The 20668-nt window shown below is 35.2% G+C and overlaps 1 protein-coding gene across 2 annotated transcripts in view; it reads left to right on the top strand.

Annotated features, from left to right (window-relative positions):
• The window catches only part of LOC102185525 (epithelial chloride channel protein-like), a 79926-nt gene extending 63816 nt beyond the window's left edge, over window positions 1-16110 (top strand). The window contains exons 8-16 of one of the 2 annotated variants that reach the window (XM_005678147.3): window positions 714-941; window positions 1744-1968; window positions 5640-5817; window positions 7652-7752; window positions 8111-8335; window positions 8459-8729; window positions 9323-9493; window positions 10271-10507; window positions 15227-16110. In XM_005678147.3, the coding sequence (XP_005678204.2) occupies window positions 714-941; window positions 1744-1968; window positions 5640-5817; window positions 7652-7752; window positions 8111-8335; window positions 8459-8729; window positions 9323-9493; window positions 10271-10507; window positions 15227-15567 (1977 nt within the window). In that variant the 3' untranslated portion in view covers window positions 15568-16110. The remainder of the gene's footprint in view (window positions 1-713; window positions 942-1743; window positions 1969-5639; window positions 5818-7651; window positions 7753-8110; window positions 8336-8458; window positions 8730-9322; window positions 9494-10270; window positions 10508-15226) is intronic. The other variant, XM_005678148.3, reaches the window with a different exon arrangement.

Below are 20668 nucleotides of genomic sequence, written 5' to 3' on the forward strand. Positions count from 1 at the left end.
GTAATCTGTTACATATGGATCCACAAAGGTAGCCAAAGAATTGAGCATCCAAATAGATATCAGATCACATAACACAAGAGGATAATTGAAAAATATACTGTCTGCACCAAACTATAAATTCCAAAGCATTTGCCTATGAGGAGATAACTCATGCTGCCTACCTGGAAAATAAACAACAATGAAGAAAGAAAACCATGTAATTGAAATATGTAGCACAACTAACTATATAAGATATGGCTCAGAGATAAATACTGTACTTTAACTATATATCTTGTATGTAACAATATTCCCTTCTAATTATTGCAACATAAACTAAATATACTGTATAGCATCTATACCCAGAGCATAAGCTCAGACCCAGGAGAAATATGCTCCAAAATAATGAATATTCAAGTCCATTATATTCTTCCTTGAAATTTCATTACTCCCACAACTTAAGCAATTGTGTCAGCCATCATCATCCCCCAGTGTTATGATCAACCTATACCTAAAAGAATCACCAAATGACTTTCCCAGTGCATACCGACAGTTTTACTTTGCTTTCTCCCTACTCGTATACAAAATGGATGTGAGAATGTTAGATTATGAAATAATTTTTACTTGTCAGGAGATAAAATCTGTGGAGGAAGTATAAGACAGCCAAGTATATGTTTGGAAAGGAAGGTAATGCTTCATCAGTGACCTATTATTGTCTTTCAATTGATTTTTTCCAGGTGACCGAATTTTGTACAGAAAAAACACACAATACGGAAGCTCCAAACCTACAAAACAAAATGTGCAATGGCAAAAGTACATGGGATGTAATCACGAACTCTGTTGACTTTCAGAATACATCTCCCATGACAGAAAGGAATCCACCGACTCGTCCTACATTTTCATTGCTCAGGTCCAAACAGCGGGTAGTCTGTTTGGTACTTGATAAATCTGGAAGCATGTCTTTAGTAAGACATTTATCTGTTATCTCTCCTAATTAAGATATTTAAGCTAATAGAAATACAATTTAATCTTAGGTTCAGCTCTACTAAGCTAAGTAAAAAATATTTTTATTATTCTAACAAATTTTAGTATGATGATTTTATGTGGACAAGCACTAGAAGATAATATACTAAAATAAAATAAATGTTAAAGTTATTGTATCATGGATGATATCTATTCTTTAACTTTTAGTTCTAACAAACAGGAAGTTACACAACTGAACAAAGAGAAAAGACAAAAATCACCCATAATTCCACCACTGAGCATGTCATTCCTATTTTTTTTCTGTTCATGTATTTGTCTTTCCTCCTCAAAACTGTGATATCTTACATAATTTTTTATAATATGATTTTTTTACTTACTATACCTTAAATACTTACCCCCCAAGGAAAAAAACGATTCCATGACACAATTTTTAATGACTGTATCCTATGCACATAATATAATTTAGTCAACTTCCCATTACTGGATATTTTTGTGATTTTCAACTTCTTATCAAAAATTATATTGCAAAAAAATATTTTTGTGTACATCTTAAAATGATTTCCTTATTGTTAAAAAAGAAGGTATAAATTTTTAAAGACTTTTCCAAGTAAGGCATACTAATTTTTAGTTTTTTGTGAATATTCTTTTTAATATAATGATGCTAAACTCTAAAATACAGTAATTAATTATTATCATGATCTCTGACCCATAAACTTCATCTTTCACCAATCTGTTAGGATTGGACGAAACTCAGGAATTGTTCAGACATCTTTTTTCTTACAGGAAGACCGTCTCATTCGAATGAATCAAGCAGCAGAACTATACTTGATTCAAGTTATTGAAAAGGGATCTTTAGTTGGGATGGTTACATTTGACAGTGTTGCTAAAATCCAAAATCATCTAACAAGAATAACTGATGATAATGTTTACCAAAAGATCACTGCAAATCTGCCTCAAGAAGCTAATGGTGGAACTTCAATTTGTAGGGGGCTCAAAGCAGGATTCCAGGTAAAATAAAAATGCTTTTCTAAATATCATTTACATTTATTGTCCCTTTTAATTTTGTCCAGCTCTCTTGGAACAAGTGTCATGAGCTTAGAGGTCTCTCATTTAAATAATTTTAAAAGAATTTCTATTGTCCATACTCCTGAAAAACTGAGTTGCACTGAGAAGTGACTAAAGGGAAGAAAAATTCTGTGAGCACATAATCATCATGATTTTACTGAGAAACTCCTCTTCTCTTTAGCGTTACATAGTCTGAATCACTATGAGGAAAAAATAACACTGTTAAGGAGATTGTAGAAGAGGGAGATTACTAATATTTTTATATTATGGATAAAGAAAACCTCAGTTCATCAAATTAAATTGACATAAAAATCACAAAAATAGAGGTAGTTCCTCAAGCATAGTACCAAACTCAAGATACGTGGGTAGAAGTTTACTGAAATAAAAATTGTGAAATCAAAAGTTGCAAGCAACTTTTGAGCACTGTATTCAACTGCAGCCAGTACTCATCTGAATTTCTCCCAACATAAGACAGCTCTGTTTTAGCTTATTTATATTCTTTCAGTCACAAAAACAGAAAACTATTTCCTTCCCTTCATTGATTCTCTCATTGCCTCAGCTAAAAAGTGGAGACTGTTACTTGTATCTGGGCCACTAGTTAATGTCATCTCCTGGCTTTCCTCGTGATGCATATTCGCTGTAAAGCATATCAGTTTAAGAAAACACATAACTTCCAGACCCAGACACACTTGAGATTGTGGTTCTATTATTCACTAGTAAAAGGACCTTGGCTGAGTTATTCAACTCAGAAAATCTGTTTCTTCAATTAACGAAATACGGAAAGTAATAGTTGTTGTTGTTCAGTTGCTAAATCGTGTCCAACTCTTTGCAATCCCATGGACTACAGAACGCCAGGCTCCTCTGTCCTCACTATCTCCCAGAGTTTGCTCAAACTCATGTCCATTGAGTCAGTGATGTTATCTAACCATCTCATCCTCTGCCACCCTTTTCTCCTCCTGCCCTCAATTTTTCCTAGCATCAGGGTCTTTTCCGATGAGTCGGCTCTTGGCATCAGGTGTCTAAGGTATTGGAGTTTCAGCTTCTGCATCAGTCCTTCTAATGAATATCCAGGGTTGATTTCCTTTAGGATTGACTGGTTTGATCTCCTTGCTGTGCAAGAGACTCTCTCAAGAGTCTTCTCCTGCACCACAGTTCGAAGCATCAATTCTTTGGCATTCAGCCTTCTTTATGGTCTAACTCTCACATTCGTACAAGACTATGACTACTGGAAAAACCATAGCTTTGTCAGCAAAGTGATGTTTCTGCTTTTCAATACATTGTCTAGGCTTGTAGCCTAGCTTTCCTTCCAAGGAGCAACCATCTTTTAATTTCATGACTGCAGTCAACGTCTGCAGTGATTTTGGAGCCCAAGAAAGAAAATCTGTCACTGTTTCCACTTTTTCCCCTTCTATTTTTCATGAAGTGATGACACCTGAGGTCATGATCCTCAGACAACCACTCTGCTTTCTTGCATTTCTTTTTCTTTGGAGGAAAAAGAAACAATAATACTTATTTCATCCAACTGTGAGAACTATGTCAGACTAATAATTGCTCCCCTAATGTTCATAGCGGCATCACTTAAAACAGCCAAGATATAGAAGCAAATCAAGGGTTCATCAAGAGATGAATGAATAAAGAGGATGTAGTGCACGCAGGGCTTCCCTGGTGGCTCAGACAGTAAAGAATTCACCTGCAATGCAGGAGACCTGGGTTCAGTCCTTGGGTCGGGAAGATCCCCTGGAGAAGGGCATTGCACCCCACTCCAGTATTCTTGCCTGGAGAATCCCCATGGACAGAGGAGCCTGGTGGGCTACATCCATGGGGTTGCAAAGAGCTGGACACGACTATGTGACTAACCACAGCACAGCACAGTGTGTGGGTATGTATATATACATATATACAATGGAATATTACTCAGCAAAAAAAAAAGGAGATTTTGTCATTTTCAACAATGTGGATGGACCTGCAAGGTATTATGTTTAGTAAATAAGTCAGACAGAGAAAGACAAAAACTGTGTTATAAATTATATGCTGAATCTAAAAAATAACACAAACAACTGTATATAACAAAACAGACTCACAGATATAGAGAAGCATCTAGTTGTAATCAGTGGGGAGAAGGGAGAGGAGGCTGCAATATAAGGATATTGTATTAAGAAATATAAACTACTACGTATAAAATAAATAAGCAACAAGGATACATTGTACAGCACAGGGAAACATAGTCATTATTTTGTAATGACTTTAGAATATAATTCACAAAATAGAAAATTTGTATGTTGTACACCTGAAACTAATATAACATTGTAAATCAACCATAATTCAATTAAAATATTAAATAAGAAAAGATTGCTATTAAAAATCATAATTCTTATATATGTTTATTCAACTCTAAAATATGAGAGTGCTATATTTTGGGAATGTGTTATACTGTTTGCACACATTGATTCATATATGTTTTTCTTAATATGCTTTGATATATTTCTTACAACATTTTGACCAGACTCTATTGCTGAAGAGATTATATCATATCATCAGTACATTCAAACAAGTAAAAACCTCTTAATTACTTATATAATGAAACCATGTTTTTACCTGCAGAATCATAATAAAATGTCTGAAATTTATTAAGCACATATTACATTAGTGCCTATGTTAAATGCTTTACATTCATAATTTTACTTTATTGTTATCATTAATATTTAGGCAGGCACTATTACCATGCCCATTTTGCACACAAAAATTGATTTTCAGAGTAATTAAATATCTTTCTCAAGATCATATAGTCAGTAATTGGCAAATCCATGATTCAAAACCTGATCTTTCTTACTCCAAAGTTCAAAAAAGTAATCATTACACTGAGCCATTTATTGGGCTTCCCTGATAGTTCAGTTGGTAAAGAATCCAAGCTATTTATAGAACCCTACTATAAATATAAATTATATTCATATACATAAATGACAGACTAAATGCTAGCTGTTCTACTTGGCAAATGGCAGAGCTAGAATTTACTCTCAATTTGTCTGAGTAAATTGTCTTAGTCACTACTCTTAGTAAAAAAATCAGGAAAATACTCCTCCAAATTATAATACTTGATAAATTCATGAACTCTTCATGACACATCAGTTTTTTTTTTCTAGGAAACCCTGAGATTCTTCAATTATCAACTAGCTTTTATGCATTAAAAAGCACAAGCCACATCATTTAACTTTGCACACTGGCCTTCAGTCACAGCTTTACGAATGTCTAGTCGGCAAACTTCCAAAACTGTCTGGGTCATCTGCCTCCGTCCCAAGTACCTCCTGAAATAATAATAATAGCTAACATTCACTGAGTATTTACTGTGAGTTAGATAGTGTTCTAAGTGTTTTATTCTTTCTTTCTTGGGTAGTTTGCATATATGTGAAAGCACTGTTAACATTCTGCCTTTGGAAACCTACATGACCATTGTACATTACACTCATTTTCAAACCAACTCAACCTGGAATGACAATACAAACAAAGTTTCCCTTTGTCTACTCTGATGCATAATGACTTCTCCAAGACCAAAGAACAAGTTCATTCTTAGTTTATTTAGATATAATCTAATTAACAATCTGGGTTTTCACTATCAGGCAATTATCCACAGTAACGAGAGTACTTCTGGTTCTGAAATCATACTATTAACTGATGGGGAAGATAAGGAAATTAATTTATGCTTTGAGGATGTAAAACAAAGTGGTGCAATCATCCACACCATTGCTCTGGGACCTTCTGCTGCCAAAGAACTGGAGACACTGTCAAATATGACAGGTAAACCTTTGAAATAGAATTTGAATACATACATTTTCAGTTTCTCTCATTTCAGGGGCTCTTTCCTGTCCTAAAAAATTAATCTTTGCCCTTCCTTGTCCTTATCCTTCAAATTAATGTCTTTCTTCTCCCCACTCCCACTTTCTATTTCTACCTATACTAGCTTCTTTTAACATTAGTCAACATTTTCTATCTTCATTCATTTCTCATCACTTTTACCAGTACCATCAAGATGAACCTTCTTTCTCCATGGTCACTAAGGACTTACTCAAGCGCAATTCCAAAATTCTTGCTCAGTATCTTACCTGCTTAATCTTATAGTAGAGATTCAGATAGCACTATTTTATTGAGGAAGAAATGTAAGACTAGAGAATACAAATTATTTGCCCAAGGCTATAGTCAGAGAAGGACTTCCCTGGTGGCTCAGATGGTAAAGCATCTGTCTACAATGCAGGAGACCTGGGTTCAATCCCTGGGTCGGGAAGATCCCCTGGAGAAGGAAATGGCAATCCACTCCAGTACTATTGCCTGGAAAATCCCATGGACAGAGTAGCCTGGTAGGCTACAGTCCATGGGGTCGTAAAGAGTCGGACACAACTGAGCGACTTCACTTCACTTCATAGTCAGAGACCTGAATACCAAATCTTGCTGTCTGTAATCCATTCTTTTCTAGCTTCTGACACCTAAATTATCTCCCTCTTCATTAACTCCTGTATCTTTATTATCTGCATTTAATCAATTTTACTTTATTCTGAACTGTCATTCTCTAATTGTTTTGGTGTATCTTAGATATAACCAGAGAATAAGCAGCTAGTTTAAAAAATATCTTTAATTTTCATAACATTATTTAGAGATTACATCAGCTTTACTAATGTGACAAACACTTAAATCTAATGATTAAAAACATTTTTTGGCCAGTTTTTCCTTTTTTCTAATATATTTTGAGCAAGGTTTACTTATTGTAGCATTACATCTAGGATACTGATATAATAAAAGTTCCTAAGGTCTGCGAAATTCATCTTTTGTAAGTTTAAAAAGAAATTTTAAAATGTATTTTATAGTATATTGATAAGAGCATAATAGAAAATTATTTTCCCACTTAAAATTAGTATCATATGGAATATTCAGTCAGTTCAGTCACTCAGTCGTGTCTGACTCTTTGCAACCCCATGGACTGCAGCACACCAAGTTTTCTCTGTCCAGCTCTCGGAGATTACTCAAACTCATGTCCATTGAGTCAGTGATGCCATCCAAACATCTCATCCTCTGTCATCCCCTTCTCCTCCTGCCTTCAATATGGAATATTATGCAATCATACAAAAGAACAACATATTGTCATTTTCAGCAACATGGATGGACCCAGAGATTGTCAAACTGAGTGAAGTAAGTTAGAGAAAGACAAATATCATATGATATCACTTACATGTGGAATCTAAAAAACTAGTACAAATGAATTTATTTACAAAACAAAAATAGAGTACCATATGTAGAAAACAAACATGGTTATGGTTACCAGGGACAAAAGGAGTAGGGGAGGGATAAACTGGGAGATCGGGATTGATATATAAATACTACCATATGTGTGTGTGTGTGTGTGTGTGTGTGTGGTTGTGTGTGTGTGTATGTACCTACTGTATAGCACAGAGAACTCTCTACTCAATATTCTGTAATGATCTATATGGAAAAAGAATCTAAAAAAGAATGGATATATGCATTTGTATAACTGATTTATTTTGCGCATACCTGAACTAACACACGGTGAATTAACTATACTCCAATAATTTTTTTAATAAAATAAAATTAGATTATAAAAGTAAACAAAATTCCATTTTAGGAGGATATCGTTTTTTTGCCAATAAAGACATAAATGGCCTTACTAATGCTTTCAGTAGAATTTCATCTAGAAGTGGAAGCATCACTCAGCAGGCTATTCAGGTCGGTATCTTTAAAAAATTCTTTGCCTTTTCACACTCGTAACAAATTTTTATTATCCTAAATAGTAATTTCTTTCTCTAATAAATAACTTCTCTGCCTGAAAACATTTTGGGTGTCCAGAAAACATCTTTATTGAATTTGCTTTATGTAGTATTTACAGACATTTTTTCTTTTGATTCTTTTATTTTTATCAATATAAATGCATTTTATTTGCAAAATTCTTCAAAATAATTCTTAGTTATTTTAATTAAAATCTTAAAAATATATTTAGAATTACTCCGAACCGACTAAACTTTGAAATGTATAACTGGAATAACAAATCAGTTTCATGTGATTGTTGTTTATATTTATGTAACAGTTGGAGAGCAAAGCCTTGAACATTACAGGAAGGAAAAGAGTAAATGGCACAGTGCCCGTAGACAGTACAATTGGAAATGACACTTTCTTTGTTGTCACATGGACAATAAAAAAACCAGAAATTGTTCTCCAAGATCCAAAAGGAAAGAAATATAAAACCTCAGATTTCAAAGAAGATAAGTTAAATATTCGGTCTGCTCGTCTGCGAATACCTGGTATTGCAGAGGTAAGAATATTTTTTATTTTCTCCATGCTTTATCAACCAATTTTAAGGAAAAAAATGAAAATAGCATCTCACATGGGAGTAGGAAAATATTACAAAAGCTCTCAAATTTTTTTTAATTTTTAGACAGGTACTTGGACTTACAGCCTTCTAAATAATCATGTCAGCTTTCAAATGCTAACAGTGACAGTGACCACTCGAGCAAGAAGTCCTACTACACCCCCAGTAACTGCAACAGCTCACATGAGTCAACATACAGCCCATTACCCTAGCCCAGTGATTGTTTATGCACAAGTCAGTCAAGGGTTTTTGCCTGTACTGGGAATCAGTGTAATAGCCATTATAGAAACCGAAGATGGACGTCAAGTAACATTGGAGCTCTGGGACAATGGTGCAGGTAATAACAATCTGCATCTACTTCCACTGAACTTAAAATCCTACTATAGTCACATGCCTCAGAAGTCATTATTTCCTATATATGCTAATGAAACATATTTTAAGTGAATTAAATTTAATTTTAATGTTTTTAAAGCTTTTTAACTTTTTACTTAGTTATCTTGTCTAGGTATAGACATGAGTACATTTATCTTCTTTGAATTTTATAAGTAATTTTATTTTTTCCATGTAAAATGAAAAAAAAATTTTATTTTTTCCAAGAGCACAATAATTTTTTATTTTCGTTAGTGTCAGTGTTTTGCATATCTTTCTTCAGTTAAGTTATATTTTCCTTTTTTGTTAGGATTCTCTTATGAAATAATAATAGCTAATATTAACTGAATGCTTACTATGAATTAGACTTTTTCAAAGTCAAGATTTGGCAAGTTGTCAACCCAAGCTTCAAATTCAAGTAGTCTGATTCTGGGGTTCACATATTTTAGAAAATTGTGCTATACTATCTCACAAAAGAGCTTCCATCACTAGTGCTCATGAACAGCTGATATTGTCATATTTTACTTTGTTGTATGTCTAATATAACATTTCAATATTAAGGTGCTGATACTGTCAAGAATGATGGCATCTACTCAAGATATTTTACAGATTACTATGGAAATGGTAGATACAGTTTAAAAGTACATGCACGGGGAAGAGACAACACGGCTAGGCTAAATTTAAGACAACCACAAAACAAAGCTCTGTATGTTCCAGGCTACATTGAAAATGGTAAGTGGCATTAAAATAGAAATGTGTCATTTATTTAGGTAAATTAATGTGGTAAGCATTCAAAATAAAAGGTACTGTGGAAAACCTATATAGTTATATAATCACCTTTGTTTCAAAACCATATTTATGATAAGGGAACTAGCATAGGACTATACTTACAACAGGAGAAGGCAACGGCACCCCACTCCAGGACTCTTGCCTGGAAAATCCCATGGACAGAGGAGCCTGGTAGGCTGCAGTCCATGGGGTCGCTAAGAGTAGGACACGACTGAGCGACTTCCCTTTCACTTTTCACTTTCATGCATTGGAGAAGGAAATGGCAACCCATTCCAGTGTTCTTGCCTGGAGAATCCCGGGGACGGGAGAGCCTGGTGGGCTTCTGTCTATGGGGTCACACAGAGTCGGACACGACTGAAGTGACTTAGCAGATACTTACAACATGCTTTCTTTACATTTCCCTGAGTTCATTTCATTTATATTGAAAAAAATTTACTGCGGCAAGCACTTTGCTAGATGTTGGAGCTACAAAAATAAATAAGGCACCATCTTTGTCCTTGGAAAATTTAGAATCAAGAAGTAAGACAGATAAGTTAAATAACAGGACTAATACTTCATAATGTCTCCTCATCAATTTTAAACAAGCTTTTTTTTTCACTAAAAGCTGTTACTTTTTCAATGGCTGCTATCAATCAACATTAACTATCTACAGCTGCAAATGAGATTATAAGAAAAGATATTACAAAATATGAAAAGTTACAAAATTGCTTTTTTTGGTAGGTAAAATTATACTGAACCCACCCAGACCTGAAGTCAGAGATGACCTGGCAAAAGCTAAAATAGAAGACTTTAGCAGACTAACCTATGGAGAGTCATTTACTGTATCAGGAGCTCTTCCTGGTAATCACCCTTCTGTGCTCCCACCCAATAAAATTACAGATCTTGAGGCTAAATTCAAAGAAGATTATATTCAACTTTCATGGACAGCCCCTGGCAATGTCCTAGATAAAGGAAAAGGTAAGTTTGATTTTACATTTAAAAATATTACATACATTGGCTTTTATTTGCTAAATATTTTCTAATGTCCTATTTATAAATAACATGCATAGATGGTCTACTATGGGTCACCTATTTATGTGTGTGAAAACATAAGCCTGAAGAGATAATGAATTGCCCCAAAGTACTTCTATATTTAATAAATTAGTAATTAAACTCACTCTCATCAGATTGTGTTGTGCCAAACTGCCTCTCAAAATATGAACCATCTTAGAAATTACTTTAAGAAGACTGACTTAACATCTTTCTGTTGCATTTCTTTCTCCCTAACAGGGAAAATTTTTTCTAAGTATATCTGTGCTTGAACAATTTCATTTATTCATTGACCTTTTTTTATATTTTCAAATGTTGTTAGGTTCATAAGAAATAATCCCTATTGTCAACAGTTAGGTGGAAAAGACACTTTCTACAAATAAACAGATAATTTTACAGAATATGATGAGATACGCCATTGGATAGCCACTTCTAGTTGAGAGTTAAGATCACAAGGTATATCTTAAAGGGCTTTTCAGGGAAGACTATTACTGACCCAAGTCTTAAAGAATGAGAGAAGTTGGGAAAGTTAAGTGAAGATGTCCCAGAGAGAGAGAGGATACTATGCAGAGATTTAGCTATGAAGTTTGAATTAAAGTTCAATGCCAAATTATCTTATTCATTCAAGTTCAGTTCAATCACTCAGTCATGTCTGACTGTTTGTGACACCGATGGACTGCAGCACACCAGGCCTCCCTGTCCATCACCAACTCCCAGAGCTTATTCAAACTCATGTCCATCAAGTCCGTGATGCCATCCAACCATCTCATCCTCTGTTGTCCCCTTCTCCTCCCACCTTCAATCTTTCCCAGCATCAGGATCTTTTCCAATGAGTCAGTTCTTCACATCAGGTGGCCAAAATATTGGAGTTTCAGCTTCAGCATCAGTCCTTCCAATGAATATTCAGGACTGATTTCCTTTAGGATTGACTGGTTTGATCTCCTTATAGTCCAAGAGACTCTCAAGAGTCTTCTCCAACACCACAGTTCAAAAGCATCAATTTTTTGGTGCTCAGCTTTCTTTATAATCCAACTCTCACATCCATACATAACTACTGTAACTTCCTCATAATAAATTGCCCACATTCTTAAAAGTTTAAATCACTTTTAGCTTTGCTTTAAATTTAACTGAATTAAATTAGTGTTTATTGAATGCCTACCATATTCCAGTGTTGTGCTAGACTAGCAGATTCTCGTAGGGTAAAGCCAATCTTGTTATTTTCCCTTTAAGGTGGTAAAATGAAAGCAATATGCGTATCAACAGACAATATCTCAGAGGCTTTTAGTGCTGAAAAGTCACTTTAAATGCTCTTTCCCTTGTGTTATAATACCTCCCTTACTATAGGCTCTCTCAAAAGAAACAATGCTTCTTAATCTTTCATTTCCTAGGTAGCTATATTTCTCTTTGTCATTATCATACAATTAGAAAAATCATTCTAAAGTCAAAAGAAATATAAAATACCTATGAAGAGCTCTTTGTACTTCAATACTGAGACTCTTATAATGACAGCTTCTGAAATACACTTGATCATTAAAAATATGGTGAAAATAAAAAATACTGCCACTTAGAAATCCATAAATGAAATTATCTGACTAAATGTTTAATTCTAAAATTGAATTCAGTTAAGACCAAGTCTTTAGATCACGACTGGATTCACAATAAATGTCCCTTATACTGATTATAGAAACTAAAAGATGGAAGAAATTATTTCATACATACATTGGGAAAGAACTTTACTATGTTTAACCTCAAATACCTAAAACAGGTGGGATCTGATCTCCCTCTCTCCTGGTAACAAATAGGAAGATGTAGTTCTATCAGATTTTACCCCTAGTCATTACAAAAGGAAGTATTAGCAGTATCAAAAAGTAAATAATTATCTATATAATTTTAAATGAAAAACTTAAGCTTGAAAGGGAAAGTGAAGTCGCTCAGTGTGTCCGACTCTTTGTGACCCCATGGACTGTAGCCTACCAGGCTCCTCCATCCATGGGATTTTCCAGGCAAAAGTATTGGAGTGGGTTTCCATTTCCTTCTCCAGAGGATCTTCCTGACCAGGGATCGAACCCAGGTCTCCCGCACTGTAGGTAGATGCTTTATCATCTGAGCCACCAGGGATCTGTGATAAACTTAAGTTTACTGGGACCCAATTTCCATACTAGTCATATATGCAAATCAGACTAGATGACCTAGAAATACTAAAACATGTAGATATAATTTTAATATTTTATGATCCACTAATTTTGTCATTTGGGGCATCAAGTGAATAACTGTTTTTGGCCAAAAAGTAGTATTTTTATTAAAGTATAATTGACCTACAACACTATATTAGTTCCTGGTATATAATATAGTGATTTGATATATCTATACAATACAAAATGATCACCACTTTAAGTCTAGTTACCATCTGTTACCATACAAAGTTACTATAGTATTATTGACTATACTTTCTATTCCATACATTTCATCCCCATGACTCATTTATTTTGTAACTGGAAGTTTGTACCTTTTCATCTCCCTCACCTGTTTCACTCATTCCCCCTACTCACCTCCCATTTAGCAAATGCTTGTTTGTTCTCTGTATCTATGAGTCTATTTCTATTTTGTTATATTTGTTCATTTGTTTTGTTTTTTAGATGCCACGTATAAGTGAAATAATATGGTATTCATCTTAGCTGTCTGACTTAATTCACCTAACATAACACCCTCTAGGTCCATTCATGTTGTCACAAAACACAAGATTTCATTCTTTTTATGAGTGAGTAATATTCCACTACAGGTTTGTTTGTACACACACCACATCGTCTTTATCCATTCACCTATCAGTGGATACTTAGGTTGTTCTATATCTTGGCTACTGTGAATAATGCTGCAATGAACATAGAAGTGCATATATCTTTCTGAATTAGTGTTTTTGTTTCCTTCAGAAAAATATTCAGAAGCAGAACTGCTGAATTGTATGGTTGCTCTATTTTTTATTTTAATAACATCCATACTGTTTTCTATAGTGGCTGCACCAATTTACATTCCCACCAATAGGATGAGAGGGTTCCCTTTTTCTCCACATTCTCACCACACTTATTTTTTGTTGTCTTTTTGATAATGTATGTTCTGATAGGGGTGAGGTAGTTTTAATCTGCATTTCCCTGATGATTGCTAAGACTGAGCACCTTTTCACGTCTGTTGGGGCCTAGAAGTAATTAAGGAGGTCAAATACATGCCAAACACAGTACCAGATACTCTAGTTCATACAAAAGGAGTATAAAACATATTTTCGTCCTAAAGAATAGTACATTCAAATTGGAAAGATAAACAGAACCTCTATAAAACTGGAAAACTAAATTCCATGCAATAGAGTTCAGGGAAGAGAGTTACCAAGGGATAAAATACATGACCAAGACTTCATTAAGAAACTGGACTTCCTGTTGGGTGGGCCTTGAAGAATAAGTACAATTTGCATAGATGGGGAGAGGGAGGCATTCCAGGGATTCATGTCAGGGAGAAAAGGAATCAAATAATATGATCAAAGTCAAGAAAGCGAAGTATCACAATGAAATATTTGAATTAAACTAAGAGATGGATGGATAGTTAGATGGATAGATCCACAGAAATTAAATGCAGAGAGGATGTGAAGAGGAGTGGACTAGATCAGATTGACAGGACCTATTTATTAAAAGACCCAAATGTTAGGCATAGGGCCTGAATTTAAAAGAAAACAATAAATTTAAGCTACTCACCACATACTTAGAACATATTCAATATTTCATGAAAAAATAGTCGTCACTGCAAAAAAAAGATATTTTATGTTTTATTGTTCATGGCATTTCATGTTAAAATATATTTCTTTATCTATGGCTGCTGTAGATTTCTAAAGCATTTTGAATGAAACATTTATCAGCATCTTTCTTTCCTTTCTTGATAAAATAACGATAATAATAGCTAATATTTCAAACATTTATTAAATTCCAGACATTGGGCTAAACACTTTTCATGTATTATTATACATTATATTATATAATATTCATATATAAAATTCCATAAATATTTGTTGAATTGAATGACTGATTCTCTTTTTTACAGATTAGAAAACTAAGGTAGGAAAGATTAATTAGATTTTTCTTTGTTACAGCTAGAAAGTAGAACTAAGGTGCAAATTAAAGTCTGCCTAGCTCCTAAACATGTTTAATTTTTAGTACACATTCTAAATTCTCTGCCTTCCTTTGCTCTTTGTCTTTATCCCTGGCTCCCACTCTACTTATCTGCTTTCCTACTCATACATCCTAGTACTCCCTTTCTCAGCTTAATGAAAAATAATACAGACAAACGGTATTGAATGTTACTGAATGTCATTACTATACTCAAACATTATTGTGTTCCTTGTTCTAAATCAAAAGTAGACTCAGTTCTTCATATTTCTATTTTTAAATCTAGATTCCATTTTTATTAATATACAATTCTGAATTAAATTCTTTGTGATTAGATAACTAGATATAAAACTGTTCATATATGTGTTCTTAAAGAAAATGGAATAACCAGACAAAAAGAAACAGTGTGCATTCCTGATGGACCCCTAAATATAAACTGATGTGATAGCAACAAGGCATTCTAGTGATCCTAACATACATGAAATATCTATTTATTTTCTAGCCAACAGCTACGTTATAAGAATAAGTAAGAGTTTCATGGATCTCCAAGAAGATTTTGACAATGCGACTTTAGTGAATACTTCTAATCTAATACCTAAGGAGGCCGGCTCAAAAGAAAATTTTGAATTTAAGCCAGAACATTTTAGAGTAGAAAATGGCACCAAATTCTATGTTGCAGTCCAAGCCATCAATGAAGCCAATCTCATCTCAGAGGTTTCTCACATTGTACAAGCAATCAAGTTTATTCCTCTACCAGAAGACAGTGTCCATGCTCTGGGTACCAAGATTTCTGCAATCAGTTTGGCAATTTTTGGATTACCAATGATTTTCTCTATATTTTAAACTAGGAATTGTGTCAGCACTGATAACCAATGTTATACATAGTTGGTACACATTTATTTAGGATTTAATTTGCTATTTTCTTGTTGTTCAGTTGCTACATTGTGTCCAACTCTTAGTGACCCCAGGACTGCAGCATGCCAGGTTTCCCTGTCCATCACCAACTCCCAGGGCTTGCTCAAATTCATGTTCATTTGAGTCAGTAATGCTATCTAACTGTCTCATCCTCTGCTGTCCTCTTCTCCTTTTACCTTCAATCTTTCCCAGCATTGGGATCTTTTTCAATGAATCGGCTCTTGGCATTAGGTGGACAAAATATTTGAGTTTTCAGCAACAGTTCTTCAAATGAATATCCAGGGTTGATTTTTCTTTAGGATTGACTGGTTTGATCTTAGAGTCCAAGGGACACTCTAGTGTCTTCTCCAGCACCACAGTTCGAAAGAATCAGTACTTTGGTATTCAGCCTTCTTTATAGCCCAATGCTCACATCTATGCATGACTACTGGAAAAACCATAGCTTTGACTAAATGTATCTTTACTGGCAAAGTGATGTCTCTGCTTTTTAATACACTGTCTAGGTTTATCATAGCTTTCCTTCCAAGGAGAAAGGTTCTGTTAATTTCATGACTTCAGTCACAAAAGGCAGTGATTTTGGAGTCCAAGAAAGAAAATCTGTCACTGTTTCACTTTCCCATCTATTTGTCACAAAGTGATGGAACCAGATGCCACGATCTTAGTTTTTTGAATGTTGAGTTTCAAGCCAGTTTCAAGCTCACCTTCCTCCTTTACCTGCATCAAGGGGCTCTTGAGTTCCTCTTCATTTTCTGCCATCAGAGTGGTATCATCTACATATCTGAGGTTGTTGATATGTCTCCCCAAAATCTTGATTCCAGCTTGTGTCATACAGCCTGGCATTTCACATGATGTACTCTGCAAAGAAGTTAAATAAGCAGAGTGATGGTATACAGCCTTGTTGTACTTATTTTCCAATTTTGAAACAGTCAGTTGTTCCATGTTCAGTTCTAACTGTTGCTTCTTGACCAATATACAGGTTTCTCAGGACATAGGTAACGTACTCTGGAATTCCCATCTCTTTAAGAATATGCCACAGTTTGTTGTGATCCACACAGTCAAAGCCTTTAGCATAGTCAATGAAGCAAAAATAGATACTTTTCTGGAATTCCCTTGCTTTCTCTATGATCCAGCAATGTGGGCAATCTGATCTCTTGTTCCTCTGCCTTTTCTAAATCTAGCTTGAACATCTGGAAGTTCACAGTTCACACCCTGCTGAAGCCTAGCTTGAAGGATTTTGAGCATAATCTTATTAGCATATAAAATGAGCACAATTGTACAGTAGTTTGAACATCCTTTGGCATTGCCCTTCTTTGGAGTTGGAATGAAAACTGCTCTTGTTCAGTCCTGTGACCACTGCTGAGTTTTCCAAATTTGCTGGCATACTGAGTGCAGGACTTTAACAGCATCATCTCTTAGGATTTTAAATAGCTCAGCTGGAATTGCATCACCTCCACTAGCTTAGTTCGTAGTAATGCTTGCTAAGGACCACTTGACGTCACACTCCAAGGTGTCTGGCTCTAGGTGAGTGACCACACTATCATGGTCATCCAGGTCATTCAGATCTTTTTTGTATGGGTCTTCTGTGTATTCTTGTCACCTCTTCTTAATCTCTTCTGCCTCTGTTAGGTCCTTACTGTTTCTGTCCTTTATCGTGCCCATTCTTACATGAAATGTTCCCTTGGTATTCTCCAAATTTCTTGAAGAGATCTCTAGTATTTCCTATTCTATAGTTTTTCTCTATTTATTTGCATTGTTCATTGAAGAAGGGCTTCTTAACTCTCACTATTCTCTTGAACTCTGCATTCAGCTGGGTATATCTTTCCCTTTCTCCTTTGCCTTCTGCTTCTGTTCTTTCCTCAGCTATTTTTAAGGCCTCCTCAGACAACCACTTTGCCTTCTTCCATATCTTTTTCTTGAGGATGATTTTGGTCACTACCTCCTGTACAATGTTACAATGAACCTCCCTCCATAATTTTTCAGGTACTCTGTCTATCAGATCTAATCCCTTGATTCTATTCATCACCTCCACTTGTATAAGGGATTTGATTTAGGTCATACATGAATGGCATAGTGGTTTTCCCTACTTTCTTCAATTTAAGCCTGAATTTTGCAGTAAGGAGCTCATGATCTGAGCCACAGACAGCTCATGGTCTTGTTTTTGCTGACTGTATAGAGCTTCTCCATCTTCAGCTGCAAAGAATATAATTAATCTGATTTTGGTATGGACCATCTAGTGATGTCCATGTATAGAGTCATCCCTTGTGTTGTTGGAAGAGGGTGTGTGTGCTATGTGTTACTATGTGTTGCTATGCCCAGTGTGTTCTCTTGGCAAAACTCTATTAGCCTTTGCCCAGCTTCATTTTGTACTCAAGGACAAACTTGCCTATTCCTCCAGGTATTTCTTGACTTCCTACTTTTGCATTACAATTCCTGATGATGAAAAGGACATCTTTTTGTTGTTAGTTCTAGAAGGTGTTGTAGGTCTTCACAGAACCAATCAATTTCAGCTGCTTCTGCATCAGTGGCTGGGGCACAGACTTGGATTACTATGACATTGAATGGTCTGCCCTGGAAACAAACTGAAATCATTCTATTATTTTTGAGATTGCATCCAAGTACTACATTTCATACTCTTTTGTTGACTATGAGGTCCACTCCATTTCTTCTAAGGGATTCTTTCCCATAGTAGTAGATATAACAGTCATCTGAATTAAATTCACCCATTTCCATCCATTATAGTTCGCTGATTCCTAATATGTCAGTGCTCACTCTTGCCATCTCCTGTTTGACTACATCCAACTTACCTTGATTCATGGGCCTAATATTCCAGGTTCCTATGCAATACTGTTCTTCACAGCATCAGACTTTTCTTTCACTACCAGACACCTCCACAGCTCAATATTGTTTCTGCTTGACTCAGCTACTTCATTCTTTCTGCAGCTATTCATAACTGCACTGTGTTCTTCCCCAGTAGTATACGTTCTTCCAACCCTGATAGCTCAGTTGGCAAAGAATCCGCCTGCAATGCAGGAGAGCCCAGTTCGACTCCTGGGTTGGGAAGATCCTCTGAAGAAGGAATAGGCTACTCACTCCAGTATTCTTGGTCTTCCCTTGTGGCTCAGCAGGCTAAGAATCTGCCTGCAATGTGGGAGACCTGGGTTTGATCCCTAGATTGTGAAGATCCCCTGGAGAAGGGAAAGGCTATCCGCTCCAGTATTGTGGCCTGGAGAATTCCATGGACAGTCCATGGGGTCACAAAGAGTCGGACACAACTGAGCGACTTTCACTCACTCATTCACTCACTCCAACCTAGGGGGCTCCTCTTTGGTGTTATATCCTTTTCATACTGCTCATAGGTTCTCATAGCAAGAATACTCGAGTGGTTTGCCATCCCCTCCTTCAGTGCACTACATTTTGTCAGAATTCTTCACTATGACCCACCTATCTTGGGTGGCTCTGCATAGCATGGCTCATAGCTTCATTGAGTTATACAAGCCCCTTCACCCCAACAAGGCAATGATCCATAAAGGGACATTTGCTATACTCATTGTGTAATATATAACTCTTTGAAATGTACAAGTGAATGTATGAAAGTCATAAATTGCCTAAGTACTTCAGTTTATTAGTTCTAATTATTAAGGCAAAATGAACATACTATTCCTTATATTTTAAAAATCCATTTATTAACCCATCATAAAATAAAATGCTTATTTCTACTTGCTGGCTTTTTTTTTTTTTTTTTTTTTGCCATGGCATATGGCTAGCAGGATCTTAGTTCCCCAACAGGAACTGAAGCCAGGCCATGCCAGTGAAAGTGCCAAACCCTAACTATTAGGCCACTAGGGAACTCCCTAGTTATTGGAGGAACTTTTTAAGAAGCACTTTCAAAGCGTGCTACAAATTCATTCAGTATATTAACAAAATCAAAGTTTATTCAAGCCATTTGAAAAATATTTATGAGCCCAAAACAGAAATAATTTTATGGTAGAATTATTTACATTTCATTCTTATTATAAATGAATACTTCATATTAATACAAACTGTAATCAAAAAAGATTTATAGTAAGAAGTAATAATTTTTCAATGAAATATGGTCCAAGCAGTAAAGAGGTCAAATTTGTTTTTTATCATTGATTAAAAGTCATCTATCAAAGCCTTGACTCTAGGCATAGAATGACTATTAGACAACGAGAATAATTTTCTTTTGTATGAATTATAGAACATCACTAAAGACCCATTTATATTCTGAGACCATACTTATATCCGAAGGATATGAGCAAGATGCTCCATCAAGGCAGGGATTTGTTTTGACTGCTACATCCTCAGCATCTAGCATAGTAGTTGATAGATTATAGATACGTAATAAATGTTTGTGAAACAAATTAATAAACATTTCCATAACATCAAAGGTATTCAAATTTGACAAATTACATCAAAAAAATCTATAAGCTATTATGCACACATGATATTGTAAGAATTTGATACAATGAAAGCTAACCACTTAATAACAGTGATCTCAATCAACACACAGCATTTCAGGAAACTATCGTGTCAATAGAATCTATAAACTACTTAATAAAATGTAAATTAAGCTTTAATATAGCATTAGTGTGACTTTCGTTTCTGAAGGAGAAAGAGACAGAGAGAACATCAGTTATATTAGAGGAAAATCCTTTGTTTACAGACAGGATATTTCAAAAACTCTTTGAATGTCTGAAAGGAGGAAGCTATACGATACATTTGGAAAAGTCGGGAAAAAATCATAATACAGTAACATACCAAAACCAGAGGAATATGTAAAAAATAATAACATACTCTGACCAAGTTGAATTTATCCCTGGAATCCACCTGTGTGAGTTCTTCACTAAGTGTCTTGTTGCGGGTCAGGGATCATGATAGGTGAGCAAAGCCAGCATTCAGGAAGAAGAGTTGGACATGGAGTAGGGAAAAGTAAGGGTGCCCGTCCATTTCCATTTGTTTTGCTTCTTACTGTCTCCTGTCACCTCTCCCTTCAGACAGTTATGGCTGT

This window comes from Capra hircus, chromosome 3, assembly GCF_001704415.2.
Source record: "Capra hircus breed San Clemente chromosome 3, ASM170441v1, whole genome shotgun sequence".
Classification (NCBI taxonomy): Eukaryota; Metazoa; Chordata; class Mammalia; order Artiodactyla; family Bovidae; genus Capra; species Capra hircus.